Genomic DNA, 15,851 nt, shown 5'->3' on the forward strand with positions numbered 1-15,851 from the left:
CCGGAGTTAAACCACGACAACCTCTGAAGCAAGTCTTGAGAAATACACTTTTCCTTTGTTTTAGTGCAAGCCTCAATAGTGTCATGGGCCCTACTGATGAAGGCAGTGAATTGCAATTACAGCAGCCCAAAGGGAAAGGCACTTGCACTTTAAGGAGCCATGGAATTAGGCAACACCCACTGCCAGCACACACAGCATCCCTGCAAGAGTTGCACCGCACTATTAGATTTTGGAAACACTGAGCTGCAGTCAGATTTGTTGCACACCCTGGAGTAGCCTCAGCTTTCACACTAGCCTGAGAAGCCACTGTCAGAACCAGGTAACTACCCTCCTCGAGGGAGATGAGCTCCTCTAACCCAAAGGCTAGAGTGCCCAGCCTTATTATGTCTCCCACAGCAGTCAGGTAGCGCACTACCTAGGGGCACACAGTCAAGTATTTCTGCACAGGTCTTGCCTCTGAAGTGCTGCCTTTTAGAATGTCCTGATTAGGCACACCAGAAAAGCTGAAAAAGCACAAGCTATAACTTAAGCACCTGCACAGAGGTACACATATTTTCAAACACTGTGACCTCCTCACAGCTTTTAGAATACATTCCACAATTTAACATCTTCCTCTACTACTAAAGCAACAGAAGTTAAATCTAAAAGCTGAGCTACTGACTGGTTTCATATCCAAATAAGTCCAAGATCTCCTCTGGGGACAGAGTAGCTAGGTCAGTACACAGGACACAGCCATGATCATACAAGGCATGCTTGTTCCATCCCCAGTCCAGTCCTCCACCCAGCATCTCTCTCACCTTCATGAGCTCCTGGAGGGATTCAAGTTGGAGAAATTTGCTCTCTGTGATCAACTTTTCAGGATCACAGTGCTGCAAAAGACAGAAGAGAAGACTGTGCATCTGGGGGATGGGGAAGGCATACAAACAGATCCTCCAGAAACATAAGCTTGTTCCCAGGGAAGATATAGAGAATGGCTGCAAGACAACTACTTGGAGGAAAACTCCAGCCAGCTAGTTCATTCCCTTAATATCAGTTGCCCTTAAAAGGCCTGATCTGTGCTAGACAGATTTTAACAGATAGCTCATTGCCCCTTAAAAAGGGGCCTCTGTCCACACACTGCTCAAAGCCCAGGTTCAGATTTTGTGGGCACCATATATCTTAAGACAAATTAATAAATTCTCAAATGACTCTTCTTTTCCAAAAGAGTCTTCAGTTATAGGATTTTGATGCCAAGGGCAGATCACAGCTTCTTGTGTGTATTCATTCCTAATTTCATGTATTACTACATTTGTGCGTAACAGTACATAAGACCCTTCAACTGGCAATGCAGATAGGCCTCACTGTAGTTTCTTACAATTCCCAAGTCCTCTGGAACCCGCAATATTGCCTAGAAGCATGAACATTTACGTTTCTGTTGCCTGTTATCCACATAGTACTGCCACCACAAACAAAAGCAAGTCCTTTTATAGCCTGTATGTTACCTTTATGCATTCCAGAGCTGTTCGCTTTGCCTCCTGTGTCTCCGTAGATGGTCCCCTCATACCAGACTGCTCTGTCCCACTGAGGGTGAGCCAGCTAACAAAACTGAGCACTGTAGATTCACCACTGCAAATCAGAAGACATCAGCATCAGTAAGAAAACAAGAAAACACACTATATTATTCTCTAGCATTGGTAAAAAATGGACTCCTTTTTGGGCCACCTGAAGCACTCACCGGTTAGACGGTGTCTCCTCACGCTGCAGATAGATTTTGCCATTAGGATCCACAAAGTCTTCAACCTGGAAGACAAACCAGAACATGTATATGATCAATTGTCTACTACTTTGTTATCTGTGTTGGTTTATTCTTTTCCCCTGTAATGTTTCACTTAGTGATGAAACACTACCCCCAACCACACACGTGTAGGCAGTCAACCCCAGCTCTTCACCCCCTTGCTCCTTCAGTGAAGTGTCACCCCCACCCAGCAATACCAATGCTGTACTCTAACACTGTGCCCATAAGCATGTCCCTCTTCTGCACAATATTCAAAATCTGTTCAAGTAAGATGAATGCCGGAATGTCTCAAATCAAACAAAAAGTAAAATGAGCAAAAAAAAGAAGCCCTGCAAGAGAACCTGGATGTAACTCAAGCATTACACCCTCCCTTTGCACCTTTCCAGCTTTGTACACCCTTCACCAAGGCCCAGTCTTTGCAAGAGAGCTCTCCTCCTCTTTGAACTGGTTCTACAAAAAGCCAGCTTCCCACTCCCCTGCCCTTCAATTATCCACAGGCTGGCTGTTATTACCTCCACCATGGCCTTGGGCAGCAGCTCTGCTCGGAAAAGCTGTAGCATAGCCTCCATGATGTTTTTCCAGCCCTCCCGCAGAATGTCGCCATGGCGATGGGCCAAGTGAAACACAGTCTTTGCTGCAATATGGGCCTTTGGATTACTTCCAAACACAGTGGGCAGGTTCTCAATAGACTGCAGGAAAGAAGAGGGGGTGGCAATCAGTCAGCAAGAGATGTTTTCTTTTCAACACAAATTAGGGCAGACTGTTCAGAACTGGCTACAGGAAAGACAACAGTTCTATGTACAATGCTTGGATAACTCTTCAGCTCATATTCACTCTGTACAAAAACAAGGACAAGATGGCTTACCTGATACAAGCTGAATCACTGAACCACCTAGACATAAGCTCTCCAAGAACGACAACAATACAGATCGTTTGGAGAGTGCTTGCTGAAAACTCACTAACAATTTATTCTGCTATGGGAACTCATTCCAGGACCGATGCCTTCTACAAAAAGTACCACATGTCTTCTGGAAGCAGCAATTACTCTGCTCTACTGTCAGCAAAGGAAACAACAGCCAAAAGCACTACTGACTTGCAGAGCTACTCGTACCACTACTTAACAGCAGGATTCAAAGTTAAGAGTGATGAACCATGACATACAGCCTCTGCCAATAATTGCTGGTTTACAATTCCTCATAATCTGTTCAATGCACTCACAGCTTTTCAAAATACAAAAAGCATGGTAAGCCATTCAAACCAATCAAGTATTTGTTGCCAAACAAGAAAAAAAAAATCCAGAGCTAGTATCAGGCACTGTAACACGCTCCATGTTTCTCCAGTTACTTAAGCTCATTGCAATGTTCCTTTTGGCACGAGATGGGCTTTGCCATTCTCTTGCTTATGTGGACAAAACCCATACTTAGTCCTTCAGCAGGCAAGGAGAGAGAAGACAGGATATAGGACAGATTAAAAATGTGGCTCTTCCAATCTCAGACCTGAAGTTCAGAAAAACTGGCTCTTGCTTCAGTCAGACTGCTAGCAAAACTACTGTCAAATTGGGTCTTTGATGTACTCCATTAGAAGTACCAATCTGGAAGTCTGACAGAAATGTGACAACCAATACGTTTTTCTCAGTGTTGCTATGGGGAAACCACACGAACACATACATCACTGGAGCCTGAGGTGCAAACAGCCACACGCCTGGTTTTACACTACAGCAACAAGCCACAGCCACCCAATTAAAACACAAAGGTTTTGCTACTGCTTATACCCTGAATCAGTATGAGTCTCAACTGTGGATCAAGACATGGGGCACTCACTCTTCTCAAATCACTTAATCCCCCTCCAGGTTACTTTCCGTTCCTCTTTCAACCAAAGTGGCCACACACAGTAACTGCAGTGCTTGGAGAGGATGCCTGATCACCACAATGATCTGACAAGCAGCTAAGTGACACTTTGATGTTCTTCCCTTGCTTTCTCACAGTTGCTCTTAGTTTTGCCTCCTCAGCCCCTGAAGACAGCCCCTCCTTCTCCCCTTCCACCAGACTCTCTCTCAAATATTTGTTCAGTTGTCATATTCCACTACTGTCTCCAAGCCTTACAGGAATTTAGGACAGCAGAAAGTAATTGGTGTACTTGGAATCTGGCCAAAGATAAGAACTCACAAACTTCTTCAAACCCAGAAGTCCCTGATTCTATGTCATCACCAAAAGCCATGCTTCAATTACACAGAGCTCAGACTGCTCCAGATTCCAGTCTCACAGCTAGAAGGGATGCAGCTGGCAATAGCTGGTGCCTCAGAGGGCTTAGACTAGTTGCTTCTACTGTGTAAACCTGTGTCAGTTGTTTCATGGCAGACATTCCTCTGCTTGCGGTATCTATTGGTAGTCTTGAGGTCTGGTATGCCTGGGGAGGATCAAGTATTTAATCTTCACTGTTACGAGCTGCAGAGGAAGAGGGAATCTAAAGCAGCCCCACAATACTTGGGATTTCTTTGTCTCTTGATAGTCAACCTGCTACTTTTTCACTGCTACGAATGCCAAAATGCAAGTGATGCAAAACACCCAGTCCAAACAACTCCATTTTCCTGCAGCCTAAGTCCATTAACAAATAATTTGCAGGACTGTTCCCTTTCTGCTATCCCTTCAAGGTCGTTTTTTTTTTTTTTTTAAAGTCACCTGTCTTATCCTTTTTACTCCCATGCTTTCAGTCTTGAATGATCTTGTTTCCCTTTTCTGTATGTGTGGTAATCCTATTCTGCTCATTGTGGGTCTTGCACTGGTTCTCAGAGCAATGCTGTGAGATTCTTTGAGAGTTCTGGCCCTTTAAAGGAGTTGCTGTCACCTTCTCCTTAGCACAAAGCATTGTCTGCCCCACACTGTCCATCGAACACCTTGGGAAAAAATAGGCTGATGCTGTAACATGTAAATAGATTTAGGAACAAAAGACCTGCACCAACTACCGTATCTTGATTTTATTCTCACAGTACAAATCCATGGAAATCGTCTTCAGGGCTTGCCAGAAGTGATCCCATTACCAGACTCCACACACCAACTGACAATTCAAAGCATTCGTTTTCCTAACCCCTTTATGCTGGGTGGATGCACAGCCCCTACACTCTGGAAGAAGAGCTCACGAAACAGTCCCTCTCGGCACCACATGAGCCCTACAACTAAATACTGAACAGCTGAAATGCATGAACTTGCTTGGGATCATGGATGATCACTGTCTTGATCACAGGGAGGTAAGTCTTCCCAGATCAAGTAGATGGAATAAACACTTCTACATCATGGAATTCTGCTCTGCACAAACTGTCACTTGTGAGAGAGTAGTTACGTTTTATGGAATTCCTACTTCACTACAGGCTTTTCACTGCCTCCTCCAGAAAACTCTGGGCAGAGGCTGACAGGCATCTACACATACTGTGGTAACTAAAATAAGCAAATATTACTGCTTAAAAGAGGAAGAAAGTTTCAATATACGTAAAGCTACATTTCTTTCCCCTCCTTGCAAACTTACCTCACTGCTCAGGGCTGTAAACTTGCAGAGAGAAATGATGAGATTGTCAAACACATCACTAAGGCCATAGTGAGCAGAAATCATTGCACATTTCCTGGGGAAAGAAGAAAATAGAAAATAACGTAAGTCAGCACAGACAAGTCTGTCTACAGGACAGCAAATCAGAGCGTGTCTCTGTTGACATTGTAGACCTTCCTTTCCACCCACTCATAATGAATGCTGATATATAGAAGTCTACTCTTATCCCTCAAGTAACATCAATCCTCATCCACAGATCCTGATATTTGTCTGTGCAAGGATCACTTTCAAGAAGTGAGTCTAATCAGACAGACCACTTCCACCTGAGCCAATATACCTCATCTCCTGTCTTGACATGAGGGAGTTGCTGAGATTGGCAGTAGTGATGAAGGGCTAGTTTCCAAGAGATCACTGCTACAGCAGTATATTAGCAGAGGTTCCAAACTCTTCTTAAGGCATCATTTGGCTGGGAGCTAAGCGTGACCAGAGATTGTTCCAATCCAGTTTCTCACAGACAGCAAGTTTTTTGATAATGGTCAGCTGGGAAAGAAATTCAGCCACAGCTACGGCCTCATACACCAGAGGTTTTGTTCACATACAGGTATTTTGCCAGCACCACTGTGCAAGTTAAGAACGGCTTCCCCCCCGCACTTCTAAGCAGCACAGATACATCAGAAAGTCTTTTAAATGTACCCAGGCTGGAGTTTAAAAATACATACCCCAGGCATTTGCTTTATTATAACACAGCAGTCAAGTCAAACAATGAGTGGCAACCAAGAGAGGCCCCAGGATGGGATGAATCAATACAAACGATAGAACAAATCCAAAGGACCATCACTTGCAATAAAATGCTCCTCAAATACTAGGGAAGTAACAGTTGGTATTCACTGTGATGTCTCTAGCAGGTAAACACAAGACAATGGCCACACTTTAACTCTTCTGGGTCGTCATGAATGCAAGAGTTACCTGAAACCAGAGATAGCCTTCTGGATGATTGTTTCTTCTAAGCTCTTGTCAAAAACATAAGAAAGTGCTGCAATGGTCGGCCCCCATGTCATGGTGAAGAGATCGTGGTCATAGCTTCCAGGAGGCACATGGAGAAATATTCCCTCATCAGTGGCACCACGATGTAGCAGGACGTTCCAGATATAGTTTTCTTTTACCAGTCCCGTCTGCTCTTCTGGCATCACTATCTCATCATTTCTACAAGGGAGGAAGGCAGAAAGGTTGAATTTTTCATTCTGAGCCAAACCTAACATTTACACAGTGCCTTTCATTGCTTGGTCCCAAAGGTAAGTGATACCTGCTCTGGAGTGATTTTGCAGGCTTCTGAAACATTCTATTTTCCCAGGCCTGCCTGCTTCCTCTGCCTCTCTGATACCTTGGATATCAAGTGCAGTGGCTCACAGCAGCACCCATGTGAGGACAGTATTGAAGAAGCAGCGACCTAACACTGCAAGCGTAAAACGCAACACATGCTGTAGTTAAATGATGGGAAATTTTGGACAGCACACCGGCATAGCTTTACCCCTCGTCCTACCTCTCACCCTGGTAGTGTTCTGCATATCTCACTACTCCCAGATAAAAAAAACCAATTAAATTGTTCTACCACTGCAGTCAACAGTAAGCACGAGAACCTTTGTATAAGAATGCAAATATTCGAATTATGCCAAAATCAGATGCCAGAAAGCCAAGTAGTACAAGATGAAACATAAACCAAGAAACCAAATGTGTGATGGGTGATCCATAACCAGGGTATCACAGCTCCTTACTCTAACTGGATTAAAGCTATACAATAATAAAATAATTATAATTAATGCCAAGTAGTACTTGCAATCCCAAGTTAAACTATATAAAACCTAAATACATTCTCCCTAGACTTGGGTAACACTGCACAAGAGAGAACCCTCTCCAAATGACCAACTAATTGACAAGAGTTTCAAATCTACAGAGAACTGTTGTCATTCTGAAAATTAGAAGTCTTTCTGCAACTATCAAAAATAACTTACTTCAGTTGCCAAAGTAGTAATTTTCATGTGCTAACAGCTATATAAAAAAAACCCTCCTTGTTTTATGCCGAAGAAATAAACTATTCCCAGTTTCAGTTGCCCACACATTTTGACAAGAGCAATCATTCCTGAGATTATCAGAAAAAATATGTTTGCAGTCAAAAGCATATTTTTCTAAGAATCCATATTTGATTAGTATTAACAGAAGCAAGTTTACTTGGAAAGCCCCAGGAAATGAAATCTGTGCTCAGAAGTGAAATGCACTACTCTGTACAGATTACAGTCTGATTCCCCCCCACGAATAGTATGGAGAAAACAAACAGTCCTGCAATACTGAACCAACAATACTGAAATGATACACATATTGTTTTAGGCACAGAACATACCGAAAATGCTGAAGTATCTGGTGAAAGGAGGATAAAGGGGATAGCTGGGACAGAGGCACTAGATAACTGAAAGATATGAGGATATACTCAGGGTACTACTTCAAAACATTAGAAACACCCTCAGGGGAGAGAGGCCAATCAAAACTAGAGTTCTGCTTGAAAGCTACAGCTACCTCTTGAAGAATTTCTAGATACTCAGTACAGGCAGCATCCCCACCTTCCTGGAGAAGGCCAGCCTAATCACAGTGCCCTGCTCCTGGCCTGAGCCACTGCAGATTGAAACCAACTGAGAGTGAGAATTGCATCCTGTCTCCTCAGAGATGTAATTCTCTCAGCTGCAACTTGTCTGGGCCTGGATTTACTGATAGGCTAGATTTCTGAGCTATTATTAAAGCTCCCTGCCCAAGGCTAGTCTGTGAAGGAAAAGGTCTCAGCCATGAGGAAGCCTCCTCAAATACTGGTCAGTGTGCCAAGAGTTTCAGGGGTGGCAGAAGAGATTGGTACAGACAGCAGCCTCATATGAAGAGCTCAAAAGCTGAACATATGAAACCGAGTCCTGGACAAGTTATGTCAGAGTGCCAGTGCTGTCCCTGAGGATGAGATGCCACCTCTAGCACTACATAAAAAATTCTAAAGAAGTGTAAAGGCCTTGTCTGGAGGACAGAGGCTTCTTAAATACAGCATTTCACATGTGCTGGCCTTGCTTAGCCATTCTGTTTCATACTGATAGAAGTAATATATTTTTCAAGTTTAGCTTAAGCTCTGTGGATTAAAATACCACAACAAGAATCCAAAGACATAAATCCAGTGCAGTCACTGACAGGCTTGTTACCACAGCCCCACACAGAGCTGGAAGTTAGTCTGAGGCAAACAGGCACATGATCAATGAGTCTCTCTCCATACTCTCCAGAGGTCTTGCAGATCACACCACTCTAGTTTGCTCTCTGCATTCAAGGAGGTGGCAGGTTGATTCTTACTTGATGGCATGGTACATGTCTTCCAGTATGTCCTGTTCAAAGTCTTTGCCTCCATTCACACCTTTCAGGTTCTTCCGAAACTCCTGAAAAAAATTAGTCAGCAGCAATGTTAAATTCCCAGTATCTCCAGCTTTAACTGCTTGACTCAGATCAGTACTCCCCTTGCTTTTCACTGGACCATCAGATCTTCCTTCTTTCTCAACATGCAGCCTCAAAGTTCAAAGAATAAATACTATTCTTTGTGGCAGTAGTGTGCAGCAGCCCCTGCCTCGTCTCACAAGACAAGAACAGAGACACAGCATAACACATGTTTAACTGAGGCTGGACATTGGAATGACAGGACTGTACCACTGCATTGACACTCGCAGGACTTGAACTCTCTAGAAGACTCCAGTGGTTTCACAATGTTCTCTTCCTTACTACGCCTTAGGATACAGTTTGCTCAGACACACAAGCTTCTTGACTAACTTGGCAAGTTGTCTGCTAAGCTCATATTTCTTCAGACTGTCCCTTGCCCCAGCTCTCCTTTCCAACTGTACTCAACTTCAGTGCTGCATATCAGCTCATTGTGTACATGAGTAATGGATGCCAGAGGAAAAAAATGAAACAGAGAATGCCACTGAGATAAAAAACAGATACTACATAGCCAGAGAAGACAGGCACCTGTATGGGTAACACTCACCTCCAGAGTCATTGGGACGTTCTGCTTGCGGACATTATGGTTGTGCTGGTCAGTGTTCAGCATAATAACTGCATAGGCCAGGGCAAAGCAGGCATCACTGTTAGCAAATGGGGACCCATTGGATTTCTGAAAGGCAAACGCAGGCACAAATTAGTTCTACAGGAACAACAATATCAGTGACCCAAGACTGCGTTTTTCCTACCCATGGTACTGAATCATCTCTGGGACAAACAGAAACCCCAGGCTCTGGCTCCAGCTTCCAAAGAGCACCCTGGGAATTTATGTACCACTGTCACCTCCTATAAAATAACAACAGCTGCTGCCTGTGGGACACAGTAAGCTTGTATAGGCAGTTTGATCTGTCCATCATAGCAAGCAGATGCACAAGAAAAAACACGGGTTTGAGCTTTCTGCTCAGCAAGTACACACCCTCCAATGTTCCGTGAAAGCTTCCAACAGTCTTTGGATTACAGGCGCCTCTCCTGGTAATCTGAAGGCCTCTAGGTAAAGTCGTAAAGCTTCATCCAGTCTTAAACCTTGGAAGCTGAAAGTCCTGCAAGATGAACAAAATGTAGTGAGAAACTGAAATAAGATGGCAAAGGTAGGATAAACTGACTGACTAACATCTTATTTGATTCAGCATCACAATACCAGATTTCAGAGAGCAGACAGTAAAGGGGGGAGAGTAAGAAGAAACATACCATGAACAGGCAAAAAACTATTAAGGGGAGTAAAAACTCCTGCAGATGATTATGTACGAAATTATCGCTGCAGTCTTCACAAAGCCTGACCCTACTGAAGTGATCTTGAGTATCATATTACTCTACGTATCTAAGGTTACCATATGCTAGAGATGCACAGGCATGCTGGTACACAGAGAACCAACCGACACAAATCCAATGCCTCCAGGAACTACTGTTCTACTGCTTTTCAATCACTGAACTCTTAGCTTTCACCCCCTTCTGATTAAAGAGATGCAGAAAAATACTCACCCAACAAAGCTTTCCAGCAAGTCTATGTTCTTACGGTCACTCACAAATTCCCCAATCATCTTTTTGTCCAAGCGAGGATTTTCCCGAAGCCACCTGGCCACCTCATTGTTGTCAATGGGGGTGGCAAGAAGGTTCTTCTCCTGCAGAAACTGTATCCCTTTCTTTGGCTTTTGGTTGAACTGCTCTGTGCCGGTTATCAGGAGCTGAAGGGGACATTCTGATAATTACAAACTTGAAGTGCATTTCTTACTTTAGATTGTTCTCGGCTTTTGAACCACAAAGTAAAAAATAGATCAAGCTCAGCATGATGTTTGCTGTCCTGTCTCATCCAGCAAGAAGGCTAACCATGCCCAGAAAACCTGCATTCATCACCAGGATTCACGATCAAATAACACTGGACAGAGCAAGCATGAGCTACTGTCTTTGAAAAGCTTTGCTATTTCACCAAGCAATTAGCTCTGCTGCCCCAGCCGCCTCATCTGCTCTAGTCTGTAAAAAGAGCAGAGGAAGGTCTCTGATTAACCCCAGACATGTGGCAAGTTCAACACCACGCAGTTACAACAGCAGCACTGCTCCATGCCCTCTTCTGTCCCCTTTGGCTCCAGGCTCTCATATTCTCCTACACTGCCAGGAGACACACAGCAAGAACCCTTGGCACTTATTCAGCAGATGTAAGAAGAAGAGCTGTAAAAGCTTAAACTAAGAACCAGAAAACATTCTGCTAGTGAGACATATTCCTAGGAACATCTGCTATTCCAGCATGACAAAGTTATCTGTAGGCTGGGAAGAGCAGGTACATTTTTGGTTTTGAAGGGAATTCAACTACTCTGTCCTACCTGATTTTTATTTTAGGAAACCAGACTGCACCACAGTCACATAATAAAACATGTGACTAAGAAAGGGTTAACTGAATGTTCTTGGTGGTGTTCAGAAACACCAAAAGCACAAACAACTGTATGAACTTTACTAAGGCACCAGAATAAATGTCAGTTCCCTGTTAGCTCCTATCACGATCAAACTGCTAGCGATGACCTAGTGAACTAAATTCGTGACCATCATGATTACTAGCTTCCCTGGGTTTCCCTCACTACCTCAGAAGCCACCAGCCCTCTGTTCTCTGCTTCCCCTGCCTGTGTGAACAACCTCAAATTGCAGTGAAACACAGATCCTGAACTAACGTTCAGCGCACAAGGACCCAGTGAGGGCATAACAAAAGAACATCCATGTGCTGCTCCAGTATGCCAGGCCTGAAGGGACTGTAGCATACATTGCTAGAGCATGCTAGCAGCATCCTGTTCCCAAGCCCTAGCGTATTCTATGGACTGGTTATACTTCTTAAGACCACCTAAAAGGAGACCAGACTGCTAGCAGCTGGCATTTATAATCACGTCAGTCCTAGGCTTCTGAGCTTCTGGTTATTGCCTTTGTTCACAAAGAAAACTTTCTATTTGATGCGCAATTTGTTTTCTGCTTTTATTTAGCTTTTTTCCTCCTCCCAGCTGTGGTAATGTTTAGTACTTCAACAGTTAAGGGAAGCAGAACATGCTGGTGCCATGTCAGCATCAACATTACTTAAGTTGAATATTTTGTGTGCCCTGTTTTCATGCTCAGCAAGAAACCATTTGTGGATTTAGGGTCAGGAAAGGGTTTTTCCTTGGCAAACTAACAGAGATAGCTCTCTGCTGTAGTGTGGGGGACTGCCCTTTTTTCACCTGGAACTTTCTTTAAGGAGCTCTCAGCTACCGGCAATGCTATTGAGTTCTGCTAACCTTGTTTTTCAGCACAGTAAAGCTGGAGTATTATTATAGGTTTTCAGTTAGAACAGTGGAAGGACTACACAAGATCCCTTCTCAACAACAGACTTTCAGACAAGTCCATCAGCAAAGCTGCCATGAAAGCTAGATCTAGTAAATCAATGTTCATTTCTCAGAAATTAGCTAATGCCAAAACTCAGTTGTTCCTCTGAAGACTGTGCTGACAATCACTTCCTCCCAATGCCCTTGGGATGCCAGTTAGCATTACCCTACTGCAGCACTGTGTTGTAGGTAAAGAACAGGGTTCCTAAGTACTGCAGCAGACTTCCTAGAGGGAATTACATTCAGATCCAGAGACTAGCAGAGTGGATCACAAACCACAGATTAGTATGCCAGCAAAGAGATACTTTCTTTGGTACTTTCTTCAGTCTTTTTGTTTAAGTAAGTATAAACAAATATGACCACCATTCCCTTAAAATAATGTGAAATAAAGATATCTATGTTGGAGAGAGAAGTCAGAAGCCTTTTTAGTCAGGTACAAATCAAACCCCTTTCTCTTTACCACCAGTGAACTGTACAAAAGACATCAATTTCTTTTTCCACTACATCACCTGGCTCCTTACCCCACAGCTATGGCCACTCTCTGTTTCATTCAGAATACATGTCACTTTCATACTGAAATTTAGTAATCTCCCACTTCCCAAATAACCTCCCTACCTCATGTATATGTTGTGCAAAGAGAACAAAATCTGTACAAAGAACATCTGTGAATGGAAAAAAAGAACCCAAACCAAACAACCCCAACCAAAACAACAGTCCCATGTAAGCCACAGGGACTTTAGATATCATATGCATCTGCTGTGCCTGGAGGTAAACAAGCAGGCCAGTACTTGATGTTTGACAGAAGACAGCAGATAAATATAAAAGCCATCAGTGTGGAGCATCTTTGTCAACACTAGACCTAAGCTGGAACCACTCAGGGAATGGAAAAGCTGTACAAAGTTTGCACCATAACTTGGATTGATGATGTTCAGATAAACAGACATCTAGACAAAGAACTGGTTTGCCACAATCAAAACAATCTTTTCAGTCATCCTTATGGTAAAGCAAATATGGGAATAAACAAATCCAAACAGCAGGCTAGACTGTTAATTTCTACCACAGGCCTCTTGGTACGCTCCCCAGTTACAGATTCGATAGGAGTATGGAAACTGCCCTTTTTGATGAAGGTACCTGATTATGTCCATATAATGCAAACTAGATCCAGCAACTTTCCCATCCAGAAAGCAGATAGACCTAGGTTACAAATTGTGCCACAAAATTTGCCCAACAGCTCTTGCAACTTTTAAGCTAAACCAGAACAGATAATAATCACTGCTGTCTCTGCAATGTAGCAGGATTTTCAGTGACTGACTATTCAACTCTTACCAGCAGAGACTAGAACTCAAAATTTCTCACATATGATCAGTCATGCAAAGCCCACATGGGATGGGAAACAAGGAGAACCCCCAAAGATCCATTTGTGGTATATTCCAAACCATACCTTCTTTTTGTTCTTAATCTGCATAAGTTCCTGCGGACTCGGAAGAATACAAGAAAATCGAGTAGGCTTCCTGGGGATACTCTTCTCAGCTAGAAGGATAAAGAGTCATTACAGTCAAACCTATCCTCCGAGTAGCACTCAGACCACTATAGTGTCCCATTATAACTTTTAGTCACAGATTCTTGCTGCAATCTGCTGCCCTGCAAATGCCCGTCACACTCCTACTGTTCAATTACTACATGCCTCCCACTCACATTTTCTTTAGCATAATTGCATAGTAGCTTCTTCTCCCAGGCAATTTCAAACATCCACAAGATTTAATTTTCTGGCTGTTTTGGCTTCCTGCATTACTTGATCTCCTGGAAAGCCCTTGACTACCTTAAAAATACCAAGCACTGTTATGAATTTCAGACACTTTTGCCCCAAAGTGACCCACCAGATCTAACCCCTGCCCAGAAAAAAATGCAACAGTTAGTAAGCATATACAGCACACACATAATAAATATTCACAACATAACTCCTTCTAATTTTGAATGCACAATAGCGACAGTATAGCAGGACCAGTCAGCAAATGTCAGGACCATCCTCAGCACATACACACTCAGAGTGTCAAGGTACCACAGAGACTATTACCTGCCTCACTTCCTCCTTCCAATTCCATGCATCTCTCCTTCATCTGGTCAGCCATAAGGCACCCACTGGTGGGAGGACATGCCCCACCTGACTCTGAGACTGCACTGGAAGATTTTCCCTCACTGAGAACTCTCTCATTATCTGCAGAAGTTGGAAAAAACAAAAACAAAAACAAACAACATAACATAAACCCACATACAACAAACCAAACATAAACCCACACACATAAGCAAACCCATAAGCCAAGGAAAAAGCTAGTAACAGAAATAATGAACAGATCACTCTAGAGTGAACATGTGCTTATTCAAAGCAGTTCCCTCCAGTAACTGTGATTCCTCAGTATCCTCAGTATTTTGCCTACATGAATTCCATGGCCTTCCTTCTGTTGTGACTGGCAGTCTTGACATGGCCTTTATATAAAGCTTCACATGAGGGACACATTTTAATATCTGTAAATTTTACAAACATCAAGATTATTAACAGTGTGTAGTTATAAAACATGCAACAGGAAGACTGAAAACATATATTTAAGGAGCTTACTATGTCAGCTACCAAAATGAGATCTGCCAGTTTAGCACAAGTCTAAGCTTAATATCAAAGAAAAGGATCTTACTATTACTTGTTTCTTTGGTGCCATTCATGGTTTCTGGACTGGATTTGGCAAGTTCCTTCTCTTGTTGATGTATGTTACTCAGCACTTTGGCCTGGCAATGTGCCTCAGTGCTATCTATCACTGTCAGCAATGCTTCCAGAGACAGCAGATGGACAGTATACAGCTGTCCAGAAACTGGGAAGGCATTCTGGGAAATAAATGTAAGTATTAGTCAACTTTCATGCCTCCCTCACCATAATGGCGGAAGGAAGTTTCCCCTACAGCTTGGCGAAAGCTAAAGCATACAACAGAACACCCTAAATGTTTCACACAAAGCTTTCCAGCATACACTTATTGGTATAATTAAGTATATGAGACTATTAAAGCATCATCCTTGCTCTTCAGCTTCCAAAAGTTAAATGGCTGCCTTCATCTCTACAGACTACTCACCCCGAATCTTTCAACCACTCCCACTCCTAAATTCTGCATCTGTGCTTACTCCTGTTACAAGTAACTGGCTTCCCCTCCACCCCCAGCCCGCTGCTCCCTCCCACCAGCCGTCCGAGACCCCCCGGCCGGCGGTTAGGAGAGCAGCTTGGTGAGCTCCTCGAAGAGGTTGGCGCAGTAGTAATCACAGTCATAGTTAATGTAAAGCTCGGTCACGAAGCTGGGAATCCTCCACAGCTGAACGATGGCTTCCAAAGCCATTTCCTTCATTTCATAGGGCATCTTTGGGTTTTCCACAGTGATTATTTCCATCAGCTTCTTGACATACATCTGGCAGAAACACAGGGCAGCTCAGTTTAAGGAAAAGAAAAAAGAAAGCGAGACAGTGAATAGCTTTGAGGACTACAGAAACAGATTTAAGCTTCATCTTCCCACATGACACTCCTCCTTTAATGATGGCTCATTCTAAAGGTGGTTGTAGAAAGGTTTCAAATAGTTTTACTACTCAGTGTATCTGGATTTACT

The 15,851-nt window shown here is 43.2% G+C and overlaps 1 protein-coding gene across 1 annotated transcript in view; it reads right to left on the reverse strand.

The window, feature by feature from the left end:
- Window positions 1-266: 266 nt before the first annotated feature.
- The window catches only part of GBF1 (golgi brefeldin A resistant guanine nucleotide exchange factor 1), a gene marked incomplete at its 3' end in the record, with an annotated part of 89,663 nt that continues 74,078 nt past the window's right edge, over window positions 267-15,851 (reverse strand). The window contains 15 exon segments of the mRNA XM_010149146.1: window positions 267-415; window positions 798-869; window positions 1,482-1,605; window positions 1,715-1,779; window positions 2,287-2,463; window positions 5,294-5,387; window positions 6,278-6,514; window positions 8,684-8,766; window positions 9,366-9,491; window positions 9,795-9,918; window positions 10,358-10,560; window positions 13,655-13,743; window positions 14,288-14,428; window positions 14,901-15,087; window positions 15,456-15,656. Of these exon segments, the coding sequence (XP_010147448.1) occupies window positions 267-415; window positions 798-869; window positions 1,482-1,605; window positions 1,715-1,779; window positions 2,287-2,463; window positions 5,294-5,387; window positions 6,278-6,514; window positions 8,684-8,766; window positions 9,366-9,491; window positions 9,795-9,918; window positions 10,358-10,560; window positions 13,655-13,743; window positions 14,288-14,428; window positions 14,901-15,087; window positions 15,456-15,656 (2,072 nt within the window).

This window comes from Eurypyga helias, unplaced genomic scaffold, assembly GCF_000690775.1.
Source record: "Eurypyga helias isolate BGI_N326 unplaced genomic scaffold, ASM69077v1 scaffold44183, whole genome shotgun sequence".
NCBI lineage: Eukaryota > Metazoa > Chordata > Aves > Eurypygiformes > Eurypygidae > Eurypyga > Eurypyga helias.